We start from the raw sequence: 12,458 nt of genomic DNA, 5'->3' as shown, positions 1-12,458 counted from the left end.
CAGGCAGAACTGGGGGAGGGGAATATCCAATCAACAGAGTTAAAATGGTGACTTCTGTGTTTACCCAGAGACCCTGTCTCATAAAATAACACCCCAGGGTCACCCTCTAGTCCCTCCTGTACACCTACATGACAAGTTCACCAGCAGATGCATGCACATGAGCACACACCACACACATATACATGCACAAGTGAGTTGTCGAAGCCATGATTAATAAGTAGAGATTACCAATAGTAGGTTCTTATCTTGAATAACTTCTGAGAAACAGAAGTGTGGGGGTGACGTTTAACTGTCATCATCTTAGGTCAAGACGAGTGAGTGTCCTCTCATAATGCTAGTTACTAATAACAGCACATTTGGTCGCCATCACCACAGTTGCTTATAACTGATATGCAGGACTAAAAGTGCTGCTTATCTTGTGCTCATTTGCATGAGGTCAGATGATTCTAATGGGGAAGGGATTACGAGCTGTTGTTACCACTTAAACACACCAGTCAGGCGTGCTCAGCAGAGATCGCATCTTCAATACTTCATTTATGGGCACAGATATTTGAAGAAAAAAATGTTTTTTTTACTGAGGGGAAATATTCACCCAAGAATTGCAAGCGCAAGGGTAAACAAAATTATCTTCAAGGAAGAAGTTAGATGGTTTCTTTTTGAAAACTGCCTTGTCCTGGTTTCTTAACCTTCTTTTGTATGGATGTTGCATTTCCTTAATTTCCTCAAGCCCTCTGAATGCTTGCGAAAAATCCCTACCGAGTTGCGCCATGCTTTATGGCTCCTCCTCTAGACATGTTATCTGTTCCATGTGTGCGTGCTTTCTTGGAATTTGCCTTCATTTAGGCTCTGTTATCTTTTCAGTGCAGCCCTATGAAGGGAACTGGGTATGGAACTTCTGCGGGGGCATGGGACAATCATCCAATGAGGAGCGATTTTAAATCCAGTTCAAGGTTCACTGTCACCTTGTACTCTTTTCTGTAGACATACTGGATCAGGGCCCCACTCAGACTTTGGCTGGTCTCAACCATTGACCAAATGCTTCTGTACGGTATTCTTCTAATTAATTGTGTCAAGGCTGTTTTGAGCCTCTTATAAATGTGTCAGTATTGTTTCCAAGGATGCTCCCTTGACTGCTCTGAACAACCTTTCACATATTTAATATCAGCCAGTGAGAACTATCAGTGCTGAAGGAGAGGCTGGCCTCCGCTTATGAAAAGGTTGGATTTGAAAAATCTGCTTGGAAATTGATCCTTTAGAATGCAAGTTCATCCCCGGTTCATTTCGATGCGAATGCTGTTGATGGTTTCAGGCGAATCAGTACAATTTTAGACACTCCAAACATAGGATTAATGGAACCAACTGATTTGTGCGATGTCAAAGTAGGGTCAAGAGAGCAAAGAGGGAGGAGAGGACCATTTCCTCCTTACCCTGGCAGCTAGGGCTCCCCGGAGATTTTCATGCATTAAATAAATCCCTTCCTGTTGTTTTTTTGTGTCTTTTTTTTTTGTAAGACACTCTCATGTATCCCAACACTAACCTCCAGTGATGCAGCAGAGGTAGGCCTTGAACTTGTTATCCTCCTGTCTCTGCCTCCTGAGTGCTAGGATTATACTGCAACTCTGTACAAGAACAGAAGAAAGGAGATAAAGTGATTAATTCTTGTTAAGACATGAATGACTGCTAGCCAAAACAATTTTATGCAGTAATTAACTTTTATAAAGAATTATCCAGAAATTCAGGCATAAGTTCAAAAACCATAATAAGATTAGTGGAAAAGTCAATAAAACATAAGGAAGTCCTTCTGAGAAAAAAGAGCAACAGACCTCCCCCAAAGCCAAGCTTTAGCTTTTACAAGTTAATCCTTCGTTTAGCTGTCTACTGTCCCCTAAGGCCAATTCTAAAGGTTTTCTGACTGCTGTGTTTTCTTGTCCACAAGTCTGGTTTGACCCTGGGTGTTTTGTGTGAGAGAGGAGCAGGGTGAATGGACTCCATAAGCCTGACAGAAATCAGAGTCAGTGCCTAGACTCAACCTCCCACCCTCAGTCTGTCCACTCGTTAGGTATTTAGTGAGGCATTGCCAGACTTAGAGTCACAGAGGAGGATGGACACCTCCTTTACAACCCCCCTTTGGTCCTATCTTACATGTCTCTGTAACACACTGGTTTTAGGGAAGAGAACAGTATCACAACAGACCCTCCTTAGAATCTGGCATGCCATCCAGGGAGGGGACAGCACAACTGCCTGTCTCGAAGATTAAAATGGAATATGAACAGGAGGAAGGTAGCAGGTTCATGGAGAGACATGACTTTCTAAGCTGTCAAAAAGACCCTACAAAGACATAGCTAGTCCTCCCTCAAGAGTTAATAATAATAATAATAATAATAATAATAATAATAATAATAAAGGGCCTATCTAATTATTTGGACAGGAAAACATCCCTCAAAAATCTGTCTGTTCCAGGACTTCACTCCCTGGGGACTCTGCCCAGCTGCTGGCTATTCCAGCTGTGTCCTTCCTGTGGGACCTCCCAGTACCCCTTTCTAGCCCCTTTCCATTCCTTAGTACCAGCCATCAAAACCTGGTGGTACTTTCTACTTGGGAACCCACTGATTGTGCCAGCCTGGGAATCAGGAAAGTGATTCCCACTCCCTTTCTTGTCCTCTCGTGCAATTTCCTAAGTCTCATTCCCAAACCTGTAGCAGACCACTTGTGGCGCTCTCTCTCTCTCTCTCTCTCTCTCTCTCTCTCTCTCTCTCCCCCTCCCTCCCTCCCTCCCTCCCTCCATAACCTCCAGGCAGACTCATCTTTCCTTCCTCCTGTGGACCCTCTCAGCACCTCCTTCTAGACCCTCTGATACCACACAGAGGTGTGTCAACAACTAATAGCTAGTCCACCTGGAAACTCAGCAGCCATACCGGTCTAGAATCAGTTATATGATCCCCACTCTTCTTCTTGTCCTCCACCACAAATTCCCCAGTCTCCTCTCCAGCCCTGTAGTAGACTACCTGCAGGAACCAGTCCTCCCACTCTGCCAGTGTTCCTGGCGACTTCACCAAACCTTGCAGTGGACTCAACTTTCCAGTTCCTTCCTTTAGCTCATCCCCATTCCTTTGAGTTACCCTGGAACACCTAGAAACAATCTACTTGGTCTCCCAGTAGTCTCACCTGTCAGGGACACAAGAAGCATTTCTTCCCAGGTAATCCATAGTTAGCACTTTCCTAAGGTCCAGAGAGGTCAACAGAAACCAAGGAGCCAAATAATCCCTACTCTAGATGGCCTGGACACCAACCCCCCAAAAAACAGATTTACCAGCACCCAAGACATGTCCCCAGCAGAAGCCAGCATCCTACCACAGCCGGCCCTGAGAAATGCAATATGCGCTGAAGCACAAGATAAGGACTTCAAAGTAGACATCATAAGTTTGTTCAAGGAACTTAAAGATGATGTGAACATATCCATTAATGAAGTCTATGAACACACAAACAGTGGAATAAAGGGAAGAAAACAGTTCAAGACATGAAAGTAGAAATAGAATTGCTAAATAAAAACACAAAGTGAGGTAAAACTGGAAATGAAAAATTGAGGAAGTCATGTGTGCATGAAGACATAGAAGAGGAATCTCAGTCATTGAAGACACGGTAGAAGAAATGGATGCTTTGGTCAAGGAAAATGAGAACTGAAAAAAATCCAGGCACAAAACAGGAAAGGTAAGACACAATAAATAGAGCAAATCTAAGAATAGTAGGAATGGAGAAAGGGGAAGAAATCTAGGTCAAAACCACAGAAAGAAAGAAAAAAAATTGAGGAAGAACAATTCCCTAACCTAAAACAGGAGGAGTCTGTGAAGGTACAAGAGGTATTGTGCCTGTCTAAGAGAACTGCAGGGACAAAAATGGAGAAGAGACAGAAGGAAAGTTGGTCCAATGACCACCTCAACTTGGGATCCATCTCATGGGGGTCCGGGGTGGGGCAGCAAGACCTGACACTATTTCTGATGCTATGATGTGCTTACAGATTAGCATGACTGTTCTCTGAGAGGCCCTACCAGCAGCTGATTGAGACAGATGCAGATTCTTATACCTAACCATTGTACTGAATTATTATATGATTGAATTAGGGGAAGGATTGAAGAAGCTGAAGCAAGGGGTAACCCCATAGGAAGACCAACAGTTTCAACTAACCAGGACCCCAGGGAGCTCCCAACCAGGGAGCATACACAAGCTGGTCTGAGGCCCCCATCCCCGACCCCTGGCACGTATGTAGCAGAGGACTGATCTGGCCTCAGTGGAAGAAGATGAGCCTAATCCTAGAGAGACTTGAGGCTCCAGGGAAGGGGAAGGACTGTAGAGGGGAGTGCTCTTTTGGAGGCAATGGGGAGGAGGAGTGGGATGAGGAATTGTGGGAGGGAAGACGGAGGGGGGTGGGGGGCAAATGCTGGAATGTAAATCAATCAATCAATCAAGCAAGCAAGCAAGCAAACAAGCCAGCAAACAAGCAAGCAAGCATACAGCATACCAAATAGACTGGACCATAAAAGAAAAATCTGTCCTTTCCATAATCTCAAAGAAATACATCTGAAGACATAGTAAGATGAATGGAGAAATTATCCTCACAATGAGAAACGTAGCTCAGAAACCCCTCTTTTGTGGGTGCAGACTCTCTGGGTTAAACCTGCCCTAAACTTGGAGGTCTTGCACTGAACACGAGGTCTTCATTTTTCTCTTTTTGGGTCCTGTTTCAGATACTAGTGATGACCCTAAAATGCTTGTCCTGCCATTTCTCTGATGCCCTTTACCCCAGGAAGCTCTCTGTGGGTTTCCTTGCCGACCCCGTCTGCTTGTTTGACTCTAACCCAAAACCCATGACTTTCTATCCTCATGTTTCTGGCTTCTGTCTCCCAGAAGCTTCCAAGGTTGTGTGTGCATGGTTGTTTTTCTCTCATCCTCTAATAAAATTGCCCTCTAGGTTCCTTCTGAGTCTGTTTTCACATTTGAGTGTACGACCCTGCAGAGCGGACTCTATGTTCCCTGATAGCACGCTCTCTCACTGAAGAGACGTTTATCATCTGCCCCCTCTGGACTATCACAGGGCTTACAGTAGTAAACAAGATGATTCAGAACAGGCCTCTCCTCAAGCAGCTGGCAGAGCAGTGGGGAAAACAAATATGTCAAGATGATTTAAGTGTCAAGAGCTATAGCCAACGTTCCAAAGCTACATAGAGAGGTTGGGAAAACTTCTCAGAGAATGGGACACGCAGAGCGGACAATGTGTGTGGATACAAATGCCTCTGCAAGGGACAGAAGGAAAGGGTTCGGGGTGTATAGGCTGCGTGAGAGGGACGAGGAAATGAAATAGGAATGTTGGGGCATCTTTTTAGGACAAAGGAGTCTTTCTTGGAGCCCAGTGGCCTGGGAATTTGATGGCCACCAAAAGCTGCCCTGAGTCAGTGGCTTCTGGGTTCTGAGAACTGAAAGAAGCGAAGTTCCCAGATGACACAGGAAGAGTTTATTATGGAGTCACAGGTGGGTGTGGGTTGGAAAAGAATAGCCCTATATTCCTACTGTTGGACAAAGGGACACAGGAACAAAGAGAAAGTTACTTGGCAAAGCAATTTATTTTTGAAAAAGGTTTTAACAATCCAAACCAAGTGATCGAGGGCACAGGGGTGGGGGGAGTTCATATAGTGTTTATCCTATCTCGGGGTGACTGTGTGTCACCTCCTTGGTGGGAGCTTGACCTAATAAACTGACACAATTGGATAATTCAGAATTGGAGCAAAGGGGAAGGGTGTGATAGAGTCAAGTCTCAGGAATGCCCGGTATCCAGAACTTGGGCAAACAGACAAATATATAAGAGTTCCTCAAGCTGAGAGAGGTTAACAAAGAATATTAGCCCTCGGTGGGCTGGCCATCTTTAATAGAGAAACAAAAACCAACACCCTACAGTTTCTCACAATGGTTACTGGTTTTAGGGGGTCAGAGCTTGTGTCCAACAAGCGAAGTTCAGCCATTTATCCTCAGTAAGTCAATTAAAGGAGCCAAACTAAAGCAGAAAAGGGGATTCATTCAAGGAAGCCACAGGGACAAAGATCCAGCGACTCTTCTGGAGTCCATCTTCAGGGCTTTGACCTGAGAGTAGACTTTAATACGAAACAAGAGATGCATATGCCCAGGGTGTGGCCCCATGCCCACTGCTGTCTCAGTCCCAAGTCTCTACTGTATGGGAAGTCTTTCTCCAGGACACAAGTGGTCTTCAGCTTCTTCCTCTCACAGCAGGACATACCTGGGGGAAATTGTAATTTAAGTTCTGTTTTTCTTGCAATAGTCCGCTAGCCAAAGAGAGAAGCGTACAGCATTTCTTTAGAATATGTTCATTCCCACCAGATAGGCCAGTTACAGGAGCAGAAATTGAAGATGGCCATGCTATCTGGGTGAGCATGAGGGTCAGCTGAAGTGACAGACAAGAAGTGCCATTGTAGAAGTGGGAGGAGGAGGCTTCTGAGAGACTGAAGAGGCCCAGGGCACAGGTAAAGTCTATGTGAGTTCTGACTAGCACCCAAAAGAAAGGCAGAAGAGCAAAAGGCAAGCATATGCCCGTTGGAGTCAGGACTCAGAGAGATAGACCCAACAGATCTCCAGTCTCTCCTGGGCTGCCTCAGAAGGTCAGAAGGCTGAAGAAAACTCACATCCTCTCAGTCAAGAGATAAAAAGTTACTCCTGTCTCTTTAAGCTTCTAGCAGATCTGCATTCTTTGGGGGAGGTGGGGGGGTGGTCCTGCTTTCAGGACTTGTCCAGGTGACTGACCTTCCCACAGCATTAGCATTTTTGTTTTGTTTTGTTTTGGGATTGCTTGGAATGTTAGGCCTCCACTGAGGCCTGAGAAACAGCTTTTCCTAATTGTCCCCACCAAGCCCTAATCAGGGCTACTGTAACAATAATGGGGCAAGAAACCAACCACTCAGCTAGGGACAGTAACTTCACCTATGGAGGGAAGGCTAAAAATAGGTCACCTAAAAATCTGCCCTTGATTTTTTTTTCCTGGAGAAATACAAAGATTATCTACTCGTGTTAATTGGGCATGGAGTGCGGATGATGGCTTACTTGCCAGGGCACCAATGACAACCAGCTGCAACGTGACACCACAGCCAGAAGAGCGAAGATGTCATGTGGCTGTACCTTCAGGTCCCCCTTCCATTAACCCCCACTTCCATACTCAAGGGTCTCCTACAGCCTTGCAGTGTGGCAGGCAGGAGAAAGCAGTGTCTGATCAGGGTTCTAGGATCCTTTTCTTTTTCTGTCATGGAGTAGTAACACCGTTGCTGTGACAAAGCTATCACTGAATTGTTCTGCTTAGTTCTTTGCCTTGGCAAAGGTTCTCTCTGCACCAAGACTTATGAGATGATTATTTAATGCCTAGAGGAAAAAGCTACAGAGCAAAAGGAATCTTTCCCTGTCTTCTATTCATTCCTTCTCTCTCTCTTCTCCCCCTCCCTCCATTGCTCTCCCCTTCTCTCTCCTTTCTTTCTCTACCCCAGCCCGCTCTACCTCTCTCTGTTTCCCACTCCAAATATATGAGAGTAAAAACAAAAACAAATAATCTTTAACCTTACATCTTTTATTCTCAAATAAAGATGTGAAGTGAAATAAGTTGTTGAACATCTAAGATACAGATTAATTAATTAGATCATATTGGAAACGACTTTCAAGTTACTCTGAGAAATTAATTTCTTTTTTTGACTTTGTAGCAGTATTTTCTGTATTTTAGTTTGTATTTTCAACTCTTTGTTTTCTATTTGTTTCTGTTTTTGTTTTTTATCTGCAGACACACTCAAGTAGGACCACGCTTCCATTTCTTACCACTGTAACTGGGGAACACATACACGGTCTCATTTGTGGGTTCTTACTCTCATATACAAGGGAAATTGAAAATGGACTCAGAAGGACAGTTTTATTATGGTTTGAGAAAAAACAACTGGACAGACGAGCTAGAAGTTTGGCAGAGATCACAGAAGCTTCGGGGAGGAAGAAGTAGCTAAGAGAGAGGTGGTGGTTTTAAAGGTTAAGAGTCAAAGAAGCAGGCAGCAGGTTCAGCAATAAAGATCTGGAGACCTTCCCATACCCTAGGGGACTTCAGAGAGGAAGGATGTCCCGAGTGTCAGGACCAGCAGCCTTGGGATGCTGGACAACATCCAGAAAGGGTAAGAGAAGAGAACATGCTGTGACCTGGAACTCAGAAAGCAATAGACTTACAAGTGAGGGTCCTAAATGACTGCATCTAAGAGGGACTTCTTGGGTGCACAAGGACATATTTCAATGAGGTAGCAGTTTCTCCCATCTTCTTAACCTGCCTTGATTATGTGTGTGTGTGTGTGTGTGTGTGTGTGTGTGTGTGTCTGTATATGGTGTAATGGTGTATATGGTGTATATGGTATATATGTATATGTATATGATAATTCTTGAAGTTTCAGGGGCATATTGTGTTTTTGAGGAATGGTTTCCTATCAGGTGACCAACTGGCCCATTTGGATTCTCTCTCTCTCTCTCCCTCTCTCTCTCTCTCTCTCTCTCTCTCTCTCTCTCTCTCTGTGTGTGTGTGTGGGGGGTATAGAAGGCAACCTTGGTGGTTGGTCCTCACCTTCTACCATGCTTCAAGACAAGGTCTCTGTTGTTTTTTCTGCTGTGTGCCAGGCCGGCTGGACTTGTGAGCATCCAGGGTTCTCCCAGTCTTTCCCTCCCATCTTGCCATCGCTGGGATGAAAGGCACAGTTCTGAGGATCCACACTCAAATCCTTTTGGTTGCAGAGCAAAACTTTACCAACCGAGCTATGCTTCAGACCCCATTCAGACTAACTCTCACAGTAGGAGACAACAGTATGTTTTTGTGGGTTCACAGTCTTTTGGATAGTTTAGAAAGTCACGTCTCTTCTTAGACTGTGTGACTCAGTTACTGGTCCTTGGATTGAAGAAACCAGGTATTTTAAAGATTGGAAGAAAAATAAAAAAAAATAAATAAACTATGAAACAGCTCTGCTTTCTCAGGCAGCAATAGAGTTCCCATAATGGCGCTCAGACAGAACCTGTGTCTCTACCTTCTTCCTTCTCATGTGCTGTTGGAAACTTCAGGTGAGGCAGCTGTGTTGCCCCGTCCTCCTCTTCACCTTTTGACAGACTTTCCTCTTTGACAGGCACTTCAAATTCCAGGAAGGATCACTTGTGATACGATCTCCTTAGTATATAGGGACCTGTAGCAGCTGCTAGACTTGTTATTTTAATATGAGACCTGAGAAGGAAGGAAAGAACTTCCGGTTCGAAGAACAGGCTGCTCTGAGGAGGGAGGCGTGGCTGTGTGGGACAGAACGATAGAGAGCTGTTACACTGTATCCACATCAGGGGGATGCTGACGCTAGCAAACTTTTCTCTTCTCAGTCTGTGACACCAGTTCGTGGAACAGAGCCCACAACAGTACCACAATCTCCTTACCTCAATGAACTTAGTCTAGACCATCCCTCAGACGTACCCAGAGGCTAGTCACTTACTTGGTGCACCTGCATCATGTCAGGTTGACCACCTGCACTAAGAATCACAAGGTCAATACGATTATAAAGGAGGGGGTCCATCATTCTAGGATCTTCAAGCTTGCTGATGTCTGATTGGCCACTTAACACTACGTAGGCACATGCTCTAGAAAAGTGGGCCGCCGTAGATTTTATCAGCTCACAAGGTTTCTTCGGAAAATATGGTCTAAAGTTTTTTCCAAAGCGTAAAGTAGAACCACTAGATTTGTGGTGGAAAATGAAATTTGCTTATTTACAATCGGAACTTATAATTTTTAACTTTTTAATGTTCTTTGGATTTTTGTTTTTTTCCAGGTCAAGTGGATTTCGAATAGTGTCTGAGACCAACTCAACCCAGAAAAACAAAATGGCCCTTAACTCTTCTGCTGAAGATGGTATCAAAAGAATCCAAGATGACTGCCCCAAGGCTGGCAGGCACAGTTACATATTTGTCATGATCCCTACCCTCTACAGCATCATCTTTGTGGTGGGAATATTTGGAAACAGCTTGGTGGTGATTGTCATTTACTTTTACATGAAGCTGAAGACTGTGGCCAGCGTCTTTCTTCTCAATCTCGCCTTGGCTGACTTATGCTTTTTGCTGACTTTGCCCCTGTGGGCAGTCTATACCGCTATGGAGTACCGCTGGCCCTTCGGCAATCACCTATGTAAGATCGCTTCGGCCAGCGTGAGCTTCAACCTCTACGCCAGTGTGTTCCTTCTCACGTGTCTCAGCATCGACCGCTACCTGGCCATCGTCCACCCAATGAAGTCTCGCCTTCGCCGCACGATGCTGGTGGCCAAAGTCACCTGCATCATCATCTGGCTGATGGCTGGCTTGGCCAGTTTGCCAGCTGTCATCCACCGAAATGTATACTTCATCGAGAACACCAATATCACAGTGTGCGCGTTTCATTATGAGTCTCGGAATTCGACGCTCCCCATAGGGCTGGGCCTTACCAAGAATATTCTGGGCTTCTTGTTCCCTTTCCTTATCATTCTCACCAGCTATACCCTTATTTGGAAAGCTCTAAAGAAGGCTTATGAAATTCAAAAGAACAAACCAAGAAACGATGACATCTTTAGGATAATTATGGCGATTGTGCTTTTCTTCTTCTTTTCCTGGGTCCCCCACCAAATATTCACTTTCCTGGATGTGCTGATTCAGCTGGGCGTCATCCATGACTGTAAAATTTCTGACATCGTGGACACTGCCATGCCCATCACCATCTGCATAGCGTATTTTAACAACTGCCTGAACCCTCTGTTCTACGGCTTTCTGGGGAAGAAATTTAAAAAGTATTTCCTCCAGCTCCTGAAATATATTCCCCCAAAGGCCAAGTCCCACTCAAGCCTGTCTACGAAAATGAGCACGCTTTCTTACCGGCCTTCGGATAACATGAGCTCATCGGCCAAAAAGCCTGCGTCTTGTTTTGAGGTGGAGTGACAGGTTCAAAGCACACTGGCAATGTAATGCCCTGACAGAAGCCAGGGCAGCCTCTGACTAAATGGCTTACGACCAAAGGACCATTCACCCTGCCTCAGGATCTAAGCAGAAAATGCGCTCATCAGACTGTAGATAATGACTAAAACTCTGAGAGAAGACTTTGAAGGAGTAACCAAGCAAAGCCGTCTTGCATTAATAGATGATGGCTAGCCAAAGGAAGAGTCAGGAGCTGGATGGATTGGTGGGTCTGGAAAACAGTTCGCTGGCAGAAATGCAATCTCATCAGTCTCCCTTTGCTATGTTCCTTTTGATTTCCACACGTAGGTATGTGGCCCATGCTAAATATTTAGGCAAGAAACAAGAGATGGAAATCAAGGTCACTTGTTCTGTTCAACTCCCAAAGGGCAAGGAACCTTTGTTGTCCCTGTAGTCATTAGCAGTGGAGACCCACTTGTCACTGTTACTACACCTATCGTGCAAAGATTTGCTAATCTGTAGTTATCAAGTTTCAGGACTCCTTTGTAAAATTCAGCCAGTGTTTTAGAAACATGTACTGTCCCCAGACAATGCTAGCCAGTGGTGTACTTATGTAGCAGTGTTACCCAAGTCCACACATCAAAGTCACACTGCTTTAATAACGTGACATACTAGGTACATCTGCGTTATTTCGCATCTGAGAAATGTACACAGTCAGAGGTGAATACACTATATTCCATACAGTCTGCCTTGCTCTCTAAAAATATATATTCTCCACATACGTGAACATCTTTATCTCTAAACTGTCATTTGATGAAATTTTGGCAATGTATGTTTACCTCTAAATAAAGTAATTTTATTGTAATGTATCTAATCTTCATTATTTAAAATAGAAGCCTATCTATTTTTACAATGACATGGATAGAAGTAAAAATACAAAATTACAATAATGCATTTTTACTTCAAGTTTGATCTGGTTGATAGTTTAATATGGTTAGATATAGGTTTTATATCCCACTGTTGAAAAAATCATGAAGGCCAGCTTGTACCCCACAATGTAGGGAAGATACAACATTTTTAATTTTTTTAGTTATTCATATAACAGCAAAAACATTTTCATTGCTATTAACATTAAATTAATACTTTTTTTTACTCATAAGTTTTGGTTACATCTAGTTACATGCATGGTAATTGCAGGAAATATAGAAGCTCTGGAAAACATAAAGCAATAGTCATATTTAGTTCTTCAGTGCAAAAATACTCCATTTTAGTATTTTAGCCCATAAGTAGGAAGCAGAGGGTGACTTGTAAGGCCTCATGTCTTCTGCAACCTCAAAGCCCACCCCAGTGACAGATACATGTGCTTCACCAGGTATGTCAGACTTACTAATCCCCCAGTCCTGCCCAGCCACCAACTGGGGATCAAGTTTTCATACTCACTATACATACATACATATGTAAATTATGGTGTTAGAGTCATA

The 12,458-nt window shown here is 44.0% G+C and overlaps 1 protein-coding gene across 3 annotated transcripts in view; it reads left to right on the top strand.

The window, feature by feature from the left end:
* The window catches only part of Agtr1a (angiotensin II receptor, type 1a), a 52,127-nt gene extending 40,281 nt beyond the window's left edge, over positions 1 to 11,846 (top strand). For 2 of the 3 annotated variants that reach the window (XM_008771594.4, XM_039095335.2), the window contains one exon: positions 9,870 to 11,846. In XM_008771594.4, coding sequence (XP_008769816.1) covers positions 9,922 to 11,001 — 1,080 coding nt within the window. In that variant the 5' untranslated portion in view covers positions 9,870 to 9,921 and the 3' untranslated portion in view covers positions 11,002 to 11,846. The remainder of the gene's footprint in view (positions 1 to 9,869) is intronic. The other variant, NM_030985.4, reaches the window with a different exon arrangement.
* The last annotated feature ends 612 nt before the right edge of the window (positions 11,847 to 12,458 follow it).

This window comes from Rattus norvegicus, chromosome 17 (assembly GCF_036323735.1).
Source record: "Rattus norvegicus strain BN/NHsdMcwi chromosome 17, GRCr8, whole genome shotgun sequence".
Taxonomy (NCBI): Eukaryota; Metazoa; Chordata; class Mammalia; order Rodentia; family Muridae; genus Rattus; species Rattus norvegicus.
The sequence above is the reverse complement of the archived record's forward strand: the minus strand, read 5'-3'. Positions and strand labels throughout refer to the sequence as shown.